Source organism: Sturnus vulgaris, chromosome 6 (assembly GCF_052056855.1).
Source record: "Sturnus vulgaris isolate bStuVul1 chromosome 6, bStuVul1.hap1, whole genome shotgun sequence".
Taxonomy (NCBI): domain Eukaryota; kingdom Metazoa; phylum Chordata; class Aves; order Passeriformes; family Sturnidae; genus Sturnus; species Sturnus vulgaris.
The window spans coordinates 38407299-38429783 of record NC_142248.1 but is presented as its reverse complement, the minus strand read 5'-3'; the positions used below and the strand labels follow the sequence as shown (position 1 = coordinate 38429783).

General features: G+C 46.8%; 1 protein-coding gene across 1 annotated transcript; it reads right to left on the bottom strand.

The window, feature by feature from the left end:
- Nucleotides 1-22054, bottom strand: LBHD2 (LBH domain containing 2). The gene is made up of 5 exons (XM_014871921.2): nucleotides 21867-22054; nucleotides 12602-12703; nucleotides 8323-8413; nucleotides 4359-4560; nucleotides 1-3240 (listed from the first exon to the last, which is right to left on the bottom strand). Exons 3-5 carry the CDS (start codon nucleotides 8410-8412, stop codon nucleotides 3164-3166), a joined length of 369 nt encoding a protein of 122 aa, XP_014727407.1. The 5' UTR covers nucleotide 8413; nucleotides 12602-12703; nucleotides 21867-22054; the 3' UTR covers nucleotides 1-3163.
- Nucleotides 22055-22485: the final 431 nt, after the last annotated feature.

Below are 22485 nucleotides of genomic sequence, written 5' to 3'. Positions count from 1 at the left end.
TTCTTCCAATCAGTTCAGTATAGGCATTTAATAGGCTAAACGGTGTAATACATCTACAGGACATACATTAGTCGAGTATTATGTACAGGTGGCATTTTACAAAATTAGAAAGAACTGAAATAGAGCAAAATTCAACAACGTCTTACTCCATAAAACTTCCTTTCTGCACTACATGAAATATTCTACAAGCTAGACTAGAAAAATATGACTGAATGTCTTTTTTTTCTTTTTAGTTTCTACAAAGCTTTTAATCCAGAAAAAATACAAAACAACTATTGAGTTTATTAGAGAGACAACACTTGCACACAGACAAAGTAAGTGGACATTCATAGACCTGCAAGTTGAATAAATAGGGTTTGTTTGTATAAAACAATTTTCTCTCTATCTTGCTTTCCTGTTTTAGGGCCTCTGGCCCATGGTCAGAAAAATAAAAATGGGAGGAGGAGTTTGGCTTTGCACGATTCTTAAACTGAGGCCACACAGCTTTAGGAGAAAGCTTTAGTTTGAAGCAACCATTTGCTTCAGGTAAAATACTTCAGGGGAGCAGTGCAAAAGAGGGGAAAGGAAAGAGGGGAGTAATTAGGCTGGAAGAAGGAAATCTGGGATTTCTATACCAGCTTCACCTTTAAGTACAAGGATGAAAAAAAAAAATAGTGGTGCTTGCGTGGCGTTTTTTCAGGGTGTATGTAGAATTTAGTTGTTTCTTTGGGAAACATATTTAGGGAAGTGCCATTGACCTCAGGTGGAAATAGGATAAGGGCCATCCAGAGCAGGAAGGGAGGGAGTGTCTGAAAGCAGATAGAGAGCACAGAAAATTGGGGGAAGTGTTTCAAACAACTGGTTTTCCTTTTATAAAGCAAAAAGCAAATTAAGTGATACATCTAACGTCATTCCTCACAGAGCTGGGCAGATGCAGATTGGCAGGAAATCACACAGCTAAAAATATGTCGTCACTGCTGTTGTTTTCTCCCCAAAGCTTTGTAAACCTTCTTGACAGTCGATGCAAAAGCAGCATTTAAAGAGCAGCTCCCATCAGCCTGGCTCTCCTCCTGCCACGGCGGGTCCGAGCTGGGGACCTCCCTCCCCTCACTGCTCCTGTGCCAACACGTAGCTCCAGCTTTGTTGGCTTCACCAGAAAACTGCCACCAGTGAAGGGGGTGACAGGGACAGCAGCCAGATTTAGGAAGTGCTCTTGAAACCTTCAGTTACACTGGTGAAATTCGGTGCTCTGACCAGAATCCCACTCATCCAACAAAGTAATTCTAACAGTGTAGGCAAGAAAGTCTACATCAAGAAGGCAAAACAGATTGTTATATAGATTGAGAGAGCAAAGTTTAACTTAAGTATCACATTATACTGTACTACACTGCTTATAAAAAGGGTCCTAGATCCCAAACACCCCAAATAATGAGCTATAGTTTTGTACATAAATTAATGTTGCTTTGAAGTAAAATAGTCTCTTTCCTTTGTAATAAACATTCATTGCACAGAATTCTTTGTAAGTAAATATATTAAATTTGGTTGCTAAGAAGGTAAAAACTTATTAATACATCTGGCCAGTAAATTTAATCAACCATCACACAATTAAAAGTTGTTGTTAGCGAAAATTATTACTGGAGAAAAGAAAGCACTTGGAATTCAACTTAGGAGTTAATGCTGGAAGAAATCCTATTATTTCGCTCCACCTATAGCGAGCAGCTTCTTCTGGATACAACATTAATTGGAAGTACAGAGCCCATCCAGCCCTGCAGAGATGGAGAAAGCCAGCTTTGCAGCTTACAGGAGGACACTCATCACTGACAGTCAAACCCCTCTGAGTACAGGCAGCATCCACCCCCACCAGCCCATCCAATGGGTCGTGTTTTGGGCCAAGATTGGTGCTTCTCCTGGACAGTGGGAGGGAGTGTCTGGAGGCTGCTGTGCAGGAATGGATCCACTCCTGTCAAAATGACCCCCAAATTCCCAAGGAAAATCCACAGGAGGGCAGGGGTGTCCAGAGACAGCTTGTGCCACCATGAGCTCTGGGCTCCAGGAGGTGATGGTGCAACCAAAGCTGAGGGGCTGGTGCTGCAGGTGAGGAGGGCACCCCTTGGCACAGGTGTGTCCTGCCAGCAGTGCCAGCCTGGGCGGGAGGGAGGCAGGTGCTCGTCCTTCCACCACGCCCCTCCTTCTGCAGGTGGCTCAGGGGAAACCTGGAGCCAGGCAAAACAGAGGAAAGGTTTGGGATGTGCTATGGAGCTCCTGCCACCTACTCCCTACCACCACCCCGCTCAGGGCAAGGGAGGAGCAGCTGTGCCCCTGCACCTACATTATACACCGAACATACCAAAGAAGTAATGTCACAACAAGCTCTGTTAACAAGGTGGGACAAAGCCAGCCCTGGAGGAAGCAGGAGCCATCTCACCAGCTTTAAGGGCGAGAAGTGCAGCCACACTAGGGCTGGAGCTGAAGAGTGCACAGAGAGCAGGATCCACCCCAGCAATCCCAACACACACAGGCACAAACACCAGCGACCAGCTCATCGCTTCGTTAAGGTACAGCCAGAAAGCGCTTCCAAAAGGCATCAGCCTTACTGAAAAGGCAGCTAAGGAAAGGCTGGTTTGTCCAAATATGCACAGGTTAGCCAAAGGGAGAGAACTGCTCTGGGCTGCCCCAGGGCAGCAGCCTGGAGCCAAACCTTGCCCTTGCGTCTCTATACAAAAGTTACAAAATCAACTGGTGACATTATATTACATCTATTGTCCATAATATCACAGTGCTAGTTTTAAATGGCTAAAAAAAAGAAAGTTTTTTAGATTTAAGACATTCCTCCTGTAGAAACGCAACCCCTTTGTCCTGCTGTTGATACCTGAAAGCAGCCTTTCTTGAAAAAGATAAAACCAATGAAATGCACTAATTAAAATTAGGAGCATCTTTTCCTTGACAGCCTTGCATTTCCTAGCATATCCCATTGTTTCCCAAGGGGAAATTAAACAAATAATATAAATCCCAGCCTGAAAATCAAAATATTAGAACAGTTCTAAAGCCCAGATGCTTCTTACCAGGTACTAACTAAATAAAACCCTTGCAGATTGAAATACAGATTACTTTGACATGTCTTCAGAGTGTATTAGCTTTCCAATAACATTCACAATGAAGTTTCACTTCTGAGGCCATGGAGTTCCTACTCATTCTCTTCAGTTCTGCTTTCCACAGTAACTGTACTGTCTTCTGCCTCTTGAGCTGGGTGTGCTGAAGTATCTGCAAAGAAACAGCTCATGAGCATTTATTTCCCCACATAGGTGCAGCCTTTGTTTGATTCCCTGCTCCAGCTGGCAGTTAATCTGTTAGGGTGATCAGACCTGATACAAGAAATTCTCTGCTTGCAAACCAGTAGTTAAACCTGGAGTAGGGAATTCTGAGTGCATCACAGCCTGACTTTACAGGGAACCTGAGACCTCAGGTAAGATATTAGAGAGAGGAGGTGATCCCTATGGACAGCTACTGTCATGGGAAGGCTACCTGGTTTTGGAAATCTGCTTAAGCTGCCAGGCCTGAAGACATAATGAGTACAAATCACGGCACAAAACCAACAGAGAAACCACAATATATAACCTGGAATGACGAAATAGATTTGGCTCATATTTCATCTTGAATGATCAAACCCTGTGGTTGTCACCACCCAGAAATGCCAACTGGAATAGCAGGTGATTTTATACTTCAACACTTTTTGTCATCACCCCTTGGAAGGAAAGGGAAGGTGCATCTTGCACCCTGTCCTGGCTGCTGTGTCTGGGTGTTTGGGTGGCAAATGCTGGTGCACTGAAATGGAAACTGCGTCACTCTATAAGAGAAAAGCACAGCACGGAGATGAAAAAACAAGGAAATAAATAGACCAGTTTCCCATTGGAGCACTTCCTGTGCAAGCTACAATTAGACAAGGTCTTACCTTCACCTGTGTTCACCCCACAGTGACACTACTGGTCAGGGGTATGTATTTGTGAGTTCCTGCTGCACTGACACACTCCTGAGACACCAGGATGCTTTGAAAACGTGCAGCTGTCAAACACTTCACTTCTAGGCTAGGAGACAGGGATAGATACATGCTACTGACCAGGACTACTGCTCCTCAGAGTGACCTACTAAGGTGCAGTGCATTGGCTGCCCGTTGGCCATGTGAGTGGCTGATGCAGATGAAAACACCATTGCTCAAAAGCTACATCAAAATTTTCAGTCCACAGGACTCCTCCAGTGCAGATGTTTTCTGGGCACCTTCAAGTACCTACAGTTGTTTGTCTCATTGTTAACTGCGGTGCACAGCACTGTCTGAAACAGCTATTTTCCTATGGGGAACAAGGATGAAAATTACTCATTCAGACCTTCCAGATCCATCTGCTGCTGCTGTTGCTGGACACAGACTCTTTGGTCACCATGAAGGCCCTTGTCCTCTGCTGATTTGAGGTCCTCAGGAGGCCAGCGCAGCTCCCCACTCTCCACCTCCCCGGACTCGGTGGGCTCCACCACGATCGAAGGCAGCCTTTTGGACAGCTTGGGGTACTTCTCACGTGAGTCTGGGAAGGCCTGGGAGACATTTGGGGAATGCACATCAAAGCTTTGAGCAGGGATGTATACTCAGAACAAGCAGAGTATGTCCTTTCTACATCTGACATGTACTCACATGTCCATTAAAAAATCCTCTTCCAACTGGTGCAGACCAACAGCCCTGCACAGGGATTTCAACACCAGCTGAGCCCAGCTCCTTGCTGGCCAAGTGTGGTGCAGAGGGGCTGTAGGTCTCAGCACACTCTCCCCTGCACGTGCTGTCCCTTCCTGAGCAAAGAACCCACTTTGCATTCTGGCGTGTTGAGGAGATGATTGCCTTAACTTGAGTGATCCGACATGAGCAGTGAAAATGGAGACTTGGGAGACAAAATCTGTTATGCTGCCAAACACTCCTGTTTCAGTTCTGGTGGGGTTTTGGGACACAGAAGTCATTGCTGTAGGGCCAAGCTAAATGGCTGCTGCAGCCCCTCTGGCTGCTGTCCCTTTGTTCTGCTATGATATCCACGTTTTCTTGCAGTGATAGTTTATTAAAAAGCCACCATTGTGCAGAGCTATGTTGTGCAGTGAAACACTATTTTATGATGCATTCATGCAAAACAGGTAGCTCCAGAGAACATCATTACACAGAGGACAGTGCCAGCTATTTATTTTCATTTGTCACATTGAAGCTGCAGATCAAACACTACACAGTGGTTAGAGCTTGAAGCTGAACCAGGGCTTTTTAGTGAAGGATATTGTAACACACAAAAGTGCTTTCCTGTTTTCAACATAGCTGGATCACTTAAATCTCTCAGGGTACTTTGTTTTGAATAGTTTTTTTTCTGGGGGTGTTTGTTTTTTTTTTTTTAAGGAAAAATCATTCCAGCTCCTCCAGGACATTACCATAAGAAATTCTGTTGTTGCTTCACTGAAACCTTTTCTCCTGGATCCTCCAACTTCCATATACCTGCACTAACAAGCTACAAATCTCTCTGCGCTAGCTGAGTTTTATTTCATTTCATTGTGTTTCCTTTTTTACAATAAAATCAAGGTGCATGTGAAGGACTGAACCAGGACTTGAGAGCAAGAATGATCCCAGTTTAACTTCAGAGGCTGCTGCTGTGAGCTGGTGGGAACCTCCCCACATATCTGTAGCATGTTCACCACTGAATCAGGGTTTCTGCTTGATCAAGCCCTGCTGGTTATGTTGTGGCAGTCTCAGCAGAGCTCCTGCTGTGAGCATGGGCAGAAATACAGGACATTGACAGGAGTCTGGGGGTGTCATAACCCATTGGAAGTGTTTGCTCCATGGCTTTTGCAACCTTCCTCATCTCAGCAGCTGTACTCCTAAGAGCTGAGCGTTTAGTTGTCCCTCTTGGCATCAGAGCTGGCGTGGGGAGGCAAGACCTGGGGAAAGGCTGTGCATCTAGGAAGCAGCAAGCACATTTTTGACATTGCTGTGCTGCCCATATCTGACTTCTGAAGATGAGCAAGGACAATAACCCTCATCCTCATACCCTTGCTCCCATGGTAGTCTCACAGGGATTCAAAACTTCTTGTAAATCTATACAAAGGTGAGAAATGTTTCATATTAGTGTTATGAGAAACAATTAGGTAAAAAATTATTTCGTGCGAAAGCGCCTTCAGTACAATTAGAACAAGTGAATCACTGAAGGCAAACGTTCCTGACGCCACCCTGAGCTGCACCCACAGTTTGTAACTCATCCTGACCAAGCAGTGCTGCTTATGCTACCTATCAGAAAAGAGCTGCACAACTTCCCATTACACAGACTTCTCCTGAGCTGTTCATAATTTGGAAAGGCATTTCCATGGCAGCTCTCTTGACTGGGAGGAATTTTTAAGAAGTGGCTAATACAATCCTGCTTCTTGGAAACCAAATATGAGACAAAGGTCTCCTTGGTCCACAGGCCAGCTGAGCAGCAGTGTCCTCCTCTGCAGACCCACATGGAGCTCAGCTCCTGCAGCCTCACGGCTCAGCTGGCAGAAAATAGCCATAAAATTGTGGGTAAATTGCTGTATTTTCTCCCATGGCTGCACAGACAGGTGACAGTGACCTCTTCCCAGGCTGTTGAGCAGCCTGCTGGGGTGGCAGAGGGCTGCATGACAGCCACCCCATCCCCAAGCCTGCTGGCAACCCCTGGATGGGTAATGCAACACAACAAAAATTCTGCTTCTTCATCTGCTTTCTGAAGCCCCAGGAAATGGCAAGGAGAGATCTAAAAATGGGCTGGGAGATGATTATTACAGCTGCAAGAAAATTTAGGAAAGGCACCTGTGTGGTCTCAGCTGTGGCTATTTTTGTTTGTGTCATTCTCGTATGGTCTTTTCTCACATCAACCACATAATTTTTTTCCACCAGAGCCCAGTATTTACCATGTCCCTCCAGGAATGAGTCAGGACTGGCAGGAAGCAGAGCTGCCTGTTGGGCCTTGCTGTGTTTTTCTGCAGAAGCTGGAGCGTGTGATGAGTGGGCAGGAGATTGCAGGAGGAGAAGGACCAGTCTCCTGGACAGAGTGCTTGGAAGTTGCTGGAAGGAACCTAGTTTTCCCACTGAGTCACTGAGTTTGTGCTACATCTCATTTCTGTTTGATTTTTTTTTTTTTTTTTTTTTTTTTTTTTTTTTTTTTTTTTTTTTTGCTTCAGGTGGCTATCACTAAAATGTGAATGGTAGCATCTTCTCCCAGGGGAAAGGTAAAGGAGCTGGCAGAAAACTCTGGGGCATATGATCAGAGACATCATAGAACAGCCCTAAATCCACAGGTGAAGTCAGGGCTTGGACAGAGTTTGGGCAGCATACACTAATACAACAATGAAAACCTGGAACTTGGTGAAGAAGAGGGAAAAAGAATATTGAAAACGTGCTCCTTGAGGGAGCAGCATCCATCCCGTGCAGCCTCTGAGGCACAGGAAAGCCCATGGTATGCTCTTTAAATGCACAAAGCCTTTCAATACACAAACAAGTGACCCAAAAGGAATTTGCAAAATTTCTCTTCTGACTTCCCTGGCTTCCAAATGCTGTATTTACACCTGCAACAGGCTGCTCCTAGCATAGGTCTCTGAGTCTGCTTCCAACATTACACATTGTGTTGAGAGGCAGCTCAGGTCCACCAGGACACATTACGTGATTTATCCCTGGTAGTGACACAGAGTCACGAGCACAACCACAGAGCACCAACTGAGATGTGGGGGCTGCCACAAGGGGGGCTTGGGACATCGTGATCCCTCCTGCTGCAATGAGCACCACGGGTGGGTGTTTGAGTGGGTGTGTGGAGCTGCCTGGGGACACAAAATGCTCTTGCACCTGCTAGCAAATGGCCCTGACCAGTGGTGCTGCTATGATGCCACAGACATTTCTGTGAACTAGCCAATCATTTCAAATGGTCTCTGTTCTAAAAAGGGAGCTCCCTCTGAGCCTAAGGAAACTCAGTTCATTTGAAGGGTGGCTGTATAAAAGCTTGGCACAGTGCTGGATGGAAGTCTTCATCACACAGTAGCTGCTCAGATGTGAACTCTTGGTGACAAAAAGCCTCTGTGACCGCATCCCTGCAGGATCTGGGCATTGCTGTCACTGTGCCCTGCAGACCTGGCAGCCCACAGAACACTTCAGCCAAACTCTGAACTTTTAATAACAGAACCTAAGGAGGATCAAACACATTCCAGGGCTTGTTCTTCTGGCAGAAGTGCTCTGCAATTCAACACCTACCCTAAGGACAGTTATTGGTTGCATTAAATTGCTTTTGACAAACAACTCAGGACACTTTTCAGTTCTGCTGAAGTTACCTGGCTTGAAGGGCCTCCCTCCTCCTCGGGAGTCTGGCTGAGCGCGAATTCCTCCATCACGGGCTCTCGGGTGTTCATCACCTCTGTCATGCTGTGAATATTCAAAGAGAATGGGACACCTCAGCTCTGAGCTTTGGCCCCACAGCTAATTTAACAAAAGGTATTGGCTTTTCATATTGGTTAAAATAATTGTGTTACACTCTCCTTCCTGAACAGTCAAAAAAATATTTCCTTGGCCTCCAAGCCAACTGTTACTGCTGCATGTGGTGATGCTGAGCAGGGCATCACACCTAACTGCCCCTGGAACAGCAGAGAGGACCCCCACAGAGTCCCAGAGTCCAGTTGGAAACTGGAGTCTTCCAATGTTATCAGCTATCAGTTTATCACTGATACATGAGCAAAGAAATTGCATCTGTTGACCAAAAAAAGTTACTGGTGGAAATACCAGCCTTGAATTAAATTCTTATTCCAATTCTTAGTAATGTCTTCAATATTTGCTCTTCCAGATGTCTCTTCAATTTAGTCATGAGCCAGCACTTCTTTTTAAGCTGTTAATTCCAGACACACCAGCTGTATTGGTGTCTAAGGACCAGCTTTTCAATAGTCTTTACTTGCCTGAGTGTTTGGAGAGGTGTTGAGTGGGACTTCCAAATGTATCAGGGACTGTTTAGCACCTAAATCTCATTTAAATCAGGAACTTAGGAACCTAAGGTGCTTAAGTGCCCATTAAGCATCACCCTGTGCTATCTGGCACCCCAGGCAGTGCAGCACTGGCCCCGGAGCTCACCTGGCTCTGCTGGGCATTGCAGCATTCCAGAGCAGAGACAGAGCTGGCTGCAGCTCTCACTGCACAGCTCAGCCCAGCCCCTGGCTGGGCAGCTGCACGTCTCCATGGTACTGGGATTTTCCTCACATTTGCCATTTATAAATACAGTATTCCACTGAAAAATCTGAGGATGCCTGAAATCTCCAGAATGCATATTAAGCGTGTAGGAGCAAACAGAGCCACTCTGAGCTGAAGGGGCCATGTTAATTTTAAATGTTAATACATCAGCCCTGGAGAGATCTGGCATGGGACTTTCTCTCTCTTTAGCTGGCATTCATCAGGCAGTGCAGTGAGTGGCTGCTGGAGCCTCCTGCAGCACACAGAATTTAGGCATCATCCATTAGCTGCCCTGCCACCTGCCACAGCAAACACTCCTTTAGGCACGACTAAATGCTGCCATTAATTCTGGTCCTGCTGCACACACAAAAGCCTTCTTTGAAACAGCTGCACCTACTGAGAAATGCCAACTAAAACATCTTAAGGATAACTTGTTTCAGGCTTACATTTGCAATTACTGGACAGAACTAAATTCTACAATATCTGCAATTACTACAAAACCCTTCACAATGATTTTAATTAGCTGTAGCATGCAGCAGCATGATAGTGCAGAGACTTTCACTCCCACTGCATCACATTTAAGAAAAAGCATGGCAGAACCATGGGACACTTGATCTCAGCTGTGGACCAGGACTCAAGGCTGTAGGCATCATCAGCATAGGGAAAAGCCCTGAAGGGTCAGCCTTGGACCCAACCAACGCTGAATTAATTCACACACTTCCTGGTACGTGCACAGAACAGGAAAGCAGAACCAGGCTCTGAAACCCAGCAAAAGGCTGAACCAAACCCCTGATCTGAGCACTCTGCAGCTCACACAAGCTTGAATCTTCCCAGAGCCATGGCACAATAGAAGAGGGACAGATTCTCCTGCTAGACAGAGTATTTTGAGCTCCTAGCCCTTGCTTGGACCTGTGCCACTCCCCGGGGACAGCAAAAACCACCTAATTAGTAAAATACATAGGGTTTCTGGGCACATGCTTTTATTCCTGCAGCATCCAGCAGGCCATACCACTGGGCACGTGTGGACAACAGCACTGAGGGAATGGTGACTTGGAAATGGGAGACCCCTCCCAGCAGTGGTGACTGTGGGCCCTGCTCTGCCAGGTGTTCCTGTCACCTGAGACAGCATTTAAAAGACTAGAGATATGCCCTTGGACCAAAAGGAAAGCAGCATTCCCTCTGATATCTCCTCCCTCTGATCACCCCTGGAGCTCATTCCATTCTTGCCTTTTTTCCCCACTGTGGCCCCAGTGTCTTCTTTGTTGCCAGAGGGACCCTTTTCACCCCTCCTGCTGCCCCTCTAGGAATGACCACACTAAGCAGGACCATGCTCTCCCAGCCCAACTCTTTGGGAAGAGCTGTTTTGCAGGGCTTTCACACCCTGTGTTAGCCAGACCCAGCTGTGAGCCTAGAGGAGCACTGGGACCACCACTCCGAGCATGTCCAAGATGAACATCTTTCTCCTGGCATCCTTTTTTGGGTTCAGCACCCTAGGCCCAGCTGTCCTGGATTGCAGGGAAAAGGAAATGAGAAAGTGTGTGTCTAGATGGAAATAATCTTGGAGGCTTTGTGTGGGGTCAGTACTTATGAAGTCTTAGTCTTGGCAAGCACAGAAAAGCCATGCACCACTGCTGTGTGTCCTGGGGCTTGGTCCCTGCTAGCCAGCAGTCACTCGTAGCTGGCTGGTTTATTTTAGCAGCCATTCAATGCATTGCAAATGTTTAAATACTTCTCTTCCCTTGTTCCATGGGAAATTAGAGATATACATCCACACATGCACTGTCAAATGTGTCATATGAGCTCAAAGATGTCAAGACCTCACGAAATTCTATTATTGAGCAATAATAGGCTCCGTGCTTCCCTAAGACCACATTATACCCTGCAGATTTTTTGTAAATGACAAAGACAAATGATTCGGGCTAGAAAAATGGTGGCAGTCCTGCCAGTGTTACAGCAGATGCCTCAGTGAATCAGTTCCCAAGCTGTTGAAGCCCAGGCCATTTCAGAAAATCTGTGCAACTTAAGGCTTTGATTGAATAGGATGGCAGAAGTGATTGTACTTGATGTGTTTCAGCATAGAACATGGGACCATGAAATTGGCAAAATAATTAGGCTTTAACTGGAATAGATTAATTATTCCCAGTCTCTGCTTCAAAACAGTGAAAGAAAGCAGAAGAATCTATATAGGCTGTGAAAGCAATGATGTTTCTAACAAGCTTAACTAGGTCTGTAACAGAAAAAATAACTAAATGTAAAATAATTGAGAATGCCACTGCAAATCAGTTCACTGAAACTTCAAAATCACCTGTAGGACATCACTGAGCTGTTTATAAAGCCGTATAATCTGAACAACGGGCTTGGTGGTGTTCCTTAGGGCTTTTTAAACTGTGATCAGATTTATGCACAGGACAATTTTTTGCTTTTCAGGCAGTGTTGATGGAAAATATTAAGCCACTTTTAGTGCTGCTTTTATGTGAGATGTACTGACTGACATACAACAGAAAAGTGGCTGATACAAACAATTATAAGAACTACAGCTCTTTAATTCAGTCTTGCATTCATTTTATGTATGATAGATGGTATCACCAATGACATACAGTAGCCATAGTGATGCAAAACAAGACAATAAATAGCACTTACAAACAAAGGATAAATTCTGTTCTGGTGGATGAGTCATCTACTCTGAACCTTAAAATTCTCGTGTCAGTGAATTAAGAGATACATTACTTCCCCTAGGTTTAATTAAGCACAAATACAGCAGGTGGGGAGGGGAATCTGTTCTTGCATTTCTGTGAGAAAACTGCCTTTAGATTATCTTAAATGCAGTGCTAAGGTGCTACAGTCCCAGGACTTCACTATGCTGATCTTTTTCCAGAGGTATGGAACAAAAGCACAGATTGCTTTCTGCTGCTTGTGACAGCACTAACAAGGTCAGTAACATACAGAGCAATATCTAGCCTGTCAAGTGCTAAACCACCTCCCATGGGAAAGGCCTCAGAAACAATGCACACATTTTTATTTTAGGTTTTGAACAGTGGGCAAAATTGACCTGTGAAATTCTGGGGGAAAAAACAGTATCTGAATGCAGACCAGCTTCAGGACCCAAAAATGTGCAGCACTTATGGAAAATAGGCAGGCCATATGATGCAAGGAAGTATTTCCTTAAGGACAGGGGCACAGACACGTTTTATGAGATGAGCTGAGCCATGGTGAGGAAGAGCTGCTGCCTGAAGCAAAGATCGGTCTGGGGGATTCTCAGACATGCAGTGAACTGAGGCTGATCCTGCTCTCACCTCCCCAGCCAGGACAGGTAGCAAAGGGGATGCTGAACAGGGCATGAGGCTCCGTAGAGGACAAGCAGCAAGTGCAGGGCAATGACAGGAGAGAGCACATTACCTTCAGTCACATCAACGGGTGTCACTTGCAAAATCCGTCCTTGCTGCAGGCGCCTGGTCACTGATGGAGCGTCCTGCAAACTCAGTCAAATCCTAGAAGTGCCTGGAAGAGACAATACAGCAGAGTCAGAGCTTGTGACCAAAGGGACACCGCTGGCAGGCACTGCTGTGAAAGAGTTCTGCCAAAAGCTTGCTGCAGAAACTCGCACTGTCAAGGTCTGTATCATCTTCTGTGTGAGATGGGATTTGATCCGGCTGAGGACGAAGCTCATAGAGCACCTTGTGAATCACTGAGGCAATTGATGTACCAAAGCCACTTAAAGCTACCTGAAACACCTCACAATTACAACTCTTCGTGATGCTAAACCTTATTCCTTAGTGTGAATTACAAACGCTGAAACTGGGACATTCTGAAATCCTCCCATACAGAAATTGTATTGACAGTTGGAAAATTGGAAAATAAAAAAAATGTATTCCCTTATTTGGCAGTATCAGTTTGTTTAGTGAGACACAGTTCTATTCATCAAGACACAAAGAAGACAACATATGCACAAAGAAGGATCCATTAACATTGTATTTCTGCATGGTTCCTTCGAAAGTCACAGGGGAAGTGATTTTTTGAAAGATCTACTCCAATTTGAAGGTAATATGTAGACTGGTGTCAAGACAAGGAGCCTGCTGAGCAGAGGTGAGGATCCCACCATTTCAAAGGGTGAATCACTGATTTCAGATGACTTCTCTGTCAGAAAGCCTTAGCTGATCAGCCTCTGGAGTTACAGTGTGTAAATATAGTTAATATCTAGGCCAGAGATGATTTTCTGAGGAATCTGTTTAGCCCTACAGCTTTCCAAATATATATTCATGCCAACCACAGCTATTTCCTTGGACGGGAAAAAGGTGTTTTCAGTGAAGTGAATGGCACTAGTATATATATTTTATATCCTCCAGTGGTTTGGATTCCAGCCCAAATGATTAAACAAATCTACCTGCTTTGGAAGTCTTTGTACCAAGATTTATAACACTGGATTAACTGCACACTGATTTTATTCAAAAACAGTGACAGAGGTAAAATTGTGTATTGCATACTGGAGTTTCTTCTCGTGCCACAGGCCACACTTATTGAAAATTAGGGAAGCAGGAAATCAATTCTCCATCCCCAGGATTCAATTCAGAAGGTTTAATTCTTATCTGGCAATTCTCTTTCCTAACCAATGACCAAACCAACTTTAGGGAAGCTAATGTTTTGTCCCTTAAAAATTCTTGACTACACTCAATGCTTGTCTCTTATAAAAACAAGGGAGCATCTGACACCATACTATCCAATGCTCTGGGAAGATTTTTACCCCACCACCCATTACAAAGCCACTGTTATTAAACCTATAAAAAGTCAGCTCAAACTTGTCTACCTTCAATGTCTCCTTCAGAAATGATTGGATGTAATTAGTACAATTATTACACTGAGTAATTATTATACTGTCAATGAGAGACATAAAGGTGTAAGAGATAAGGAACCAGGCACCTGGTTGGAATCCAAGCCAGGCCACCTTCTATTTAGAGTTACCTTCAGATGACTGGTTAGTGGTATACAAGGACCCATGCAGTACTGAATTAATTAAACTCACATCCATTGCTTTCCAGTCTCAGCAAAAGACTTCTGGATTTAATTAACCCAAGCCCAATCCCCTCTCTGGTGTTTTGGCAACTGTGTCCTATGGTGCATGCAGTGTTGGACTGGGGATGTCAGCCCCTGCTTTCAGGGGCCTGAAACCTGTAACAAAAAATAATTCATTCGAGACCACAGCATGGAAAATGTCCCTTCTCCCAGTACCACAGCCATATTTAGAACCAGAAGAACTTCTTCCCAGTCAAGACTGTTGTAGAGTTCAGTGTTTCCAGTGTACAGAACTACCAGAATGCATTTACTCTCTGAAGAGAAAATACTTTACCTGCCTAATAGTTGTGATTACCTTCTGTGGCTGACAACAGAGCGAAAAACTAAACCCCTTCCTCTTCCCTGTGATACTGTTTAATCTTTTAGAAACAAGGCACAGCTACTGAGACCATGCAAAGAGCTTTCACTGCAATGGAAACCATCTGGAAATTACCCAAGCAAAGCCTTTCTCTGGTTATCTCTCCTTGTCCCTTAGTTTTACCCACCTTTGCTGCTTTCCAGCCTGGAGCCCATTTGCTCAATGTACCCTTTTCCAACCCACCCATCTTCTGCTGCCAGAATAACCTGTCCTCTTTTGCCTCAGCTTGATAACCAGCTTCTTCTCTGGCTGCAGGAGCACCAACACAGCTGTACTGTCATTAATAGGAACCAAGTCAAGTCTCAAGTTTTGGTGACCAGTGGCACTGCCTCAGCCACCCCTCGTCTGGGCTTGCAGAGCCTGGCTGTACCTCCCAGCAAAGAGCAATTAATTTAGGGATTACTCCAACGAGCTGGTCACATCTTGCCTCTTTAGGAGCCATAGCATCAAACAAGGAAGTCCTGAGATTTCCCAAGTTTTCACTAGTGAGACCAAGGAATGCTTCAGTGGGGGCCCCTTTGCCAGACCAAGGGCCCTCAGCTCACACAAGGGGATGAATCTCCACCTGTGCTGGTGGCATGGGTCACAAGCCCAGGCACTGAAAGGTGCTCTCTGGGCTTCTCTCCCACTTTGGAAAGCATTTGGAACAAACCGAGTTTTGGAGCTTCTACAAACTGAGGACACAGCCTGTCCCAGTGGGGTGGTCTCACCATCCACGGGAGAGCAAGAGCAGAAGTGGGACACTGGGCAGCAGCTCTGTTCAGCTGGAGTGTATGGGAAGCCCAGCCTGGCTTTCTCTCCTGAGTCTGCTCTCCATGGGGGCAGAGGACTCCACCAGGCACAGCAGCAGAGGCCTTTCCTTGGGATAAATCCACTGTGAATTGCAAAGTAGGTGCTTTTAAAGCAAGCGTGCTTTATTGGGCAAAACAGAAACAGGAACTGGGCCACAGGCTGCAATTCTAGCAGCCCACTTGATAAAGGAGCATGTTTCAGAGGCTCTGAGCCCCAAACTTTTCTCCCACAGGCAGCAGCACCTCCAAAATCAGGGCACTTCTATTTAGAGATTCCTCCTACTCTGGAAACATCAACCCTTCTCCCTGAGCTGCCCCAGTGCTGGAGACAACTGGGTGGCAAAGTGAGACCTGACCTCAGGATGCTAGGGCTGCTGCTAGATTAGCAGGGACTGCAGGACACCCTCTTCCCTTCCCAGGCTTCCCAAAGTAATCATTTCCCACGGAGCACTCATGGAAATATTATGATAACAGCCTAACAATACCACATTGAAGGTACACCTTCTAACAAAATGTAGATAGGAGGCAGAAATTGGCCTTGAACCACTGCTACACTTGCAAATCTATCATTTTTCTGGCAGGGCAGAAAGGGGAGCCCTCCCCTCCTTGTTTCAATGGGTCATTCCCAAGGGCATTTCCAGCCCGGTACTTAGGACAGACATTCCCACGTGGCTCTGCAGGCTCGGCCTCGTGTGCAGGACGCAAGGACAGAGCTCGGGGATCACAAACAAACCAGGAGCTCAGCCTTGGCCCCACCACAGCCCCTGGATAAACCTTTCTTCATTCAAGGACTCGAGCCTTTGTGTGTGCTACAAAAAGAAACCCCTGTTGTTGATGACAAGGAAAATTGGGACAGGCCACGCGTAAGAATGGTGTTAGGTGGGAGAAGCAATGGTCTGTTGCTTGCGTTTTGCAGAGTGGAAAATTTTGATGGGCCACAGGAAACCCTGCTCAGCAAGTCCCAATAAATAAACAGGCTAAAGGAGGTTTTTCCACCCAGAATAAGAAAGGGTGCCTTATTCAGGCCACTGTGCTGCAGCAGAGCAGGCTGTCAGCTCAGCCAGAGTGGAGGAGTGGGCAATCTATGGCAGAGCTACAGTTGTGGTGGTGCATGAAGCCATGAAAGGGCTGATCACAGGGTACAAGAAGGTGCATGTCCCTGCAAGGAATTTGGCATTTGGAAAATACCAAGGAAAGCTGGCATTTTCCATGGCCAGGTGCTTCTGTGGATCCAACATCTTCATATCTCAGTCTTCTGTTAGTCCTAGGAGGATGGAACTATAGCTGAGAACCACACGGGTGGCCTGGGCCATCCACAGGCAGGACCATGCCCAGTACTCTACCAAGCGTGGGACAGTGACTTCAGCATTTGGGCACAACCCAAAACACTGACAGACCCAAAACACTCGCAAACCCAAAGCACTTACATCAGTGACACCCCGCAGCCTTGCTTCCCTGACTGCAACTCAGCTCAGCTTTTGGACATCGTGGGTAGGAACTTGGACAGGTTCTTTGTTTCCCCTGGTTGCACGTTTGTAATAAACGCCCTTTATGATGTGTTCTGGATTCCATGGGACTAGCAAAATGTAAATCACCGCATGGACCGCAGAAGATAAATGTATGAACTCCTATTTAAACCTCCCACTTCTTTTTGGATGCAAATCCCTTTCCTAAGCAACTGAGAAAAGTGTGATATGTGTCAGAGTCTGGAGATTAGAGATCTGTTCTGTTCCCTCGTTTCAGAAGCTCTTGTCTTCGGCCACCCACGCAGTACTTGAGTTCTGCTCTCCGCAGGCCAAAGCTGCCTTCCTCTCCCCGGCAGCGTGTGCTCCACAGAAGATGTCGATCTCTCTCAGGAAGCAGCGAGATGAAACAACTCTCCAAGTGGAGGAGCTGAGGCATTTCAGCATGAGACACAGCACGTAGTTTGGGAGAGCGAAAAGGGGTAGGAGGCTGCTATTTCCAGACCGTGCTGCCTCTCACCACTAACTTTGTGGCGAGCTGCAGTTTTTACTGTTCCTGCTCCAAAGAAACTACTGGGGTAAGTATCACCCTTGGGAATTTCTCAGACATTTATCTGTGGACTCCCAACACTACAAAACACAGGCTTGCAAAGGGCCAGTGCTGGCAGATGACTCTAACTCAGCCTCCTTGACTCCTGGGGTTGCACAATCAGCCATTGGGGAGCCACTGTTTCTGACATCCCTGGATCCTGGAGCACCATGGCTACATACAAACCTCAACTTCCAGTTTGCTGCAGTTGCCCGAGTTCTTCCTGGCCCTCTTGGCCAAAAGAAGCTAAAAACTAGAGTCATAAATGGTCAAAGAAAAAGTAAAAAGAACTAAAATGTGCCTGTGTTTAACTATGACAATTTTTAAAGCAATCTCGTGATTTAGGGATGATTCAACTCAAAGTTTTTTCAAATTATTTCTGCTGTGCTGCTTGCTATGGGTGCTTCCTTGGTGCATTCTTCCTTTCCCTTTTTCTTTTCTCCTGGCTGCTTTAAAGCAGCTCATTTATTTCAGCTCTTTGATCTCAGCACTAAACTACCTGAGCTTCCTCATGGAAGATGCCACAAGGGATAGGTATGGCAGGAGAGGAGGGGGGGCAGCCAGACAGGATGCTTGGAGATAGGGAAGGGGAGCAGACAGCCAGGAAGCATGTGTAGAGCAGTGGAGGGAGGAAGAAGTAGAGCAGATGGGAAGAATGACTAAGCCAGCTCCTCTGAATGCTGGTAGACCTCGGTATTGTGGAAATCTCCACAGAGTCCTCACGGAACCGTGTGCTGAGAGAAAGTTTGGATTTATTTTTTTAACATCAGATTCAGCAGCTAATTGATGTGAGAGGAACTCATTAGGAAAACACCCCATCAAAATTAGAGATAAGCCTCAACAAGCTGTTAAATGTTTTAGAGGTATCTCTTCTGGTACTTGCTGGCAAATACTCTCATCTGAGAATTTGCTTTTGGGATCAGAAATGCCTGTATTGAGCCGAGTGATTCTGCATAGGCTTTAATTTCCCATAACCTTACGAAGCCAGCACCTTACAAATAACTATATTGTTCCTTTTAACTCAGAGCAGCCCTTACTAAAGGCTTTCAGAAAGAAATGGTTTTGTTTCTGGGATCTGCTCTGGAAGATGATGATTCTCTCATCCCTAATATTCCATGCCACAATTGCCCCTCACCTTGCAGCACCCATGGGAATCAGTGACAGATTAAAATTGGCTCCCTGTGCTTCTTTCTGCCATTCCCTAGGTATTTTTGGATAGTTCTGAATTCAAGCAGGAGAGTGGGGGGAAAACATCTTAGAGCATCAACATAGAGTACACGATTCTCAGATGGAAATGTCATGGGAAATGGGTTGCAAAATGTTTGATGTCTTTCTGGCACCGTGAAAGAATACTCTGGATAGTCTATCACTGGGTTCATTTCTAGGCAACAGAGTAGGGTAAGAGGTTAGGTGCAGTCAGATAGAACAGTATGTACTTAAAAGACAAATCAGTTATTTCCTTGTAACTTTGGGAAAATTAGAATACAGTGCTATCAGTGTTATAACCTGATATAATATTGAGCATTTAGCAAGAATTTGGTAAGGCAAATGATGCAAAAGTTGTAAGATTTTATAAAAAACAAGCAAACAAGAACCCACCAGAGACTCCTAAGAGAACAAAGACAATAAAGTGGCTATTAATATTCCTTCTTGGCAATTAACAGCACAACCACAGGTGTGGCAATATCACAACCTAACACCAGAGATGCAGCTGGTTTTGTCCACGAATTAAAACTCTGTCACCTCAATTGAATTTCCAAGCATAGGAAGCTGCCTTAGCCCAATATGGAGGATATGAGAACACTGTGTCCTACCACAGTAAGAATGGGGAAGATGGGGGGTGAGGACAACACACAGCTAAAAATTAAGAAATCACTAAAAACCAAAAATATTCAGCGTGCCTTTTTTTAAATGAGTCATTAACACTGAAAGCAGATATGCATTAACAAGGCTGTGAGTCTCCCTGCCAACCAATTAACATTCACCTTCTGAGTCTAGAGGTCTAGTAAGTATTTGCACAGAGGAAGTTTATGTGTGTTTGTGTCAGAGACTGAACTCAGCTGAAAATTCAGGTTACATCTTACACAAGCTGCAGTGGTCTCAATGGAGGAGCTGGACTTGGACTATTTTCTCCTAGTCCTATGGGGGCATGGGCACTAGGGGGTAAAACTGTGGGATCAGTCAATGCACACTGATGAGAGAAGGGGATAATCCTACTGGACCACAGCTTCTTCCAACACTGGTATCTGCTCTACAGGGGACTGGTCATGCCCTCTCCAAACTATGAGGGAGAGATGGTCCCAGACCCTGAGGACTTGCAGTCAAAGAGGGACAAAGACTGAGATGAGATTTTAAGGACGGGTTGGTATCAATCAGTCTACTTCACTCTTGCTGGACGTTACTGGTTGGCAACTTTTCTGGGGTTTGCAATAAAGCCTTCCTTTGAAGACTGAAAATCCAAGAAATCGATTATTTTACAGAATTGTCCAGAGAATGTGCATGTTTAAGAAGCAGAAGGAAGGGATGTTGCTGAGGCAGATACTGGTCTCCTTGAAGTCCTGGCAGAGCTCTTTCTGCCTTGAATGACAGAAGATCAAGGCTTCTCTGACCAACTTCTCCAAAACAGAAATGGCTAAATGGGCTCAAACACAGGGGTATAATTTCAGAAATGAGAGAGAAAGAGCAATTTCAGCCTGTGACACTCTAGGGTTGGTACCTGATCTATGCAAAAGCCTCTTGCTTAATACAAAGAGATCATTGTGAGAAGGGAGGGAAAGTAGTAACTGTGTTTGTACATTATTTCTTCTGCTAAAGCAATGTACCAAAGACGTTGGAGGAAATTCCACCTGACTGACAAATTGTCAGGCTAGAACAGGAAAGCGACAAAACCGGGTCAAGTTATTCCCTGTTTGCTTGTTTTCTCTTTGTAATCATAATGTTGACTCTGAAAACATGTTTTTTTAAATGGCGTATTAATTATCGAAATCCTGAGCTGTGAGCTGGATTCTTTTCTGGGCAAAAAATTTGTTGCTCATTAAAACTAAGAGAAGGAAAACACCGGCTTGAGCCTGGTGGTGCGTAGGCAGAATTCCCCCACTTCACCTTCCTTTACAGGCTACTCATAAGGAGGCATTGTGCTGTGAGCCAGGCAGGCTGCAGGGCAGGTGTGAACACCAACCCTGGATCCTTCAGTGAGATGTGAACCTATGGCCAGGAGGGCTTCACTGCTGTACTGACTGCACAACTGCAGTAAAGATCTCAGTCAGGAAAAGACTAATGGAAACAAATTTCTCTCTGTGTACTGCTTATTGTGGCTGGAGGGGTTAATGCTACATCCAGGCTAACCCAACTCCCCTCCACGACTGTAGCCATATTCAGAGATGCACAAATACGGCTCTGTCCCAGATGAAAAGAAAATTTTTGTGGTATGTTCATTTGGCAGATGGAAAATACTCACACCCCTTGCTTTGAGTGAAACATAGTTCTCATTTACAGAGCAAAGTAGGTTCTTTCATTCTCTAAAAGTAATCGTATGTGTGGTATTTGCTACCTGACGGCAAACGCAGGATTTCAGTGTTCAGTTCTGCTCGGCTGCAAGCAAAAGCATCGTCTTAAACTTGTGCTTTGTTAGTCGCTTCCTCGCCTCAAAAGTTGTCTTGGAAAAAAAAACAAAAACATAAACAAATAGCTGGGGCCATCGCAGCCCACAAACCAACAACTCCCTCAGCGCTGTGCTCATTCATCAGGATTCCTTCACACAGCCCTTTCGGCTGCCGAATGAGTTGGGTGGTGTTTTTTGAAACGAGAACCCTTTTTCTCAGTGATTTCTCCGTAACACCCTTTACTCGAACAAACAAGCATGTGGAGAAACGAGCCGCGGCAGAGACGCACGTTCTGCCTCTCGCTCTTTCCCCGTTACCCCGCAGCCGGCCGTGGGACCGGAGCGCTTCTCCCCGCTCCGCGCTGCCGACCGGCCCCGCAGCTCCGACCCGCACGGCGCTGACCCGACCCGCACGGCACTGACCCACATGGCACTGACCCGACCCGCATGGCACGGACCCGACCCGCACGATACTGACCTGACCTGCACGGCACGGACCCGACCCGCACCGTTCTGACCCGCACAGCACTGACCCGACACACATGGCACTGACCAGCACGGCACTGACCCGACCCGCACGGCACTGACCCGACCCGCACACAGCCGACCCGCCCAGCTCCGGTCACCGGCTCCGCCGCGGTCGCGCTGCCCATGTCCCGGGGAGCTCCTCCCGGCTGCCGCGGGGCTGCGAGCGGGGCACTCACAGGTGGCAGCTCTCGCCCTCTCCGCACCCCGCCCCGCCACCCGCACCCCCCGAGCCCGGCGGAGACCCCCGGTCCCGGCCCGGCTCACCGGTGCGGCAGGCGAGGCGAGGCGAGGCAGGCGGCAGCCGCCCGCCGCCCATGCACGGCGGCAGAGGGGAGCCGGCAGCTCCGTCAGCGCGTCCGCATCCTCCCGGGCCGGGCGCTGGCACCGCCGCCGCGGCACCTCCCCGCCCGCAGACCGGCCCCGCCGCCGCCAGCGCGGGGAAACCACTCCCCCGGCAGCGCCGGCGGGGCGGTGCGCACACACGGCCCGGCCCGGCCCGGACCGGACCGGCTCGTCCGCCCCGCCGGGAGGGGGCACTTGCCGCGGACACGGCCTCAGCCAGCTCCGACCCCCGCACGGTGCCGGTGGCACACAGGTCTCGGACGGGTCACTCTCCCGGAGCAGTTCCCCCTCTCCCCTTGCTTTGCTCACGGGTGTCCCGAGCCCGTCCTTGCTGAGCCAGTCCTTGCTAAGAAAACGTCGAATGCAGGAGGCATAAACTATTTGGGGTCGTTTTTGGAGGGGTTCTTTTTTTGCGGAGGGCGGGTGCTCCACATCGAAGTGAGTTTCCCATCTGCTTCCCCGACCCGTGACAGGGACACTCTCTGCCGAGCGCAGCATCCCACCGCCTTGTCCCAGGGGCTGCAGAGCTGGGGCTGGTGGG

Coding starts and splice junctions, on each gene's coding strand:
- LBHD2 (XM_014871921.2), bottom strand. CDS start 8,412: ATGACAGAGGTGATGAACACCCGAGAGCCCGTGATGGAGGAATTCGCG. Junction 4,561..8,322: donor AGGGAGGCCCTTCAAGCCAG/GTAACTTCAGCA, acceptor AATGTCTCCCAG/GCCTTCCCAGACTCACGTGA. Junction 3,241..4,358: donor GCAGCAGATGGATCTGGAAG/GTCTGAATGAGT, acceptor GTTTCTTTGCAG/ATACTTCAGCACACCCAGCT.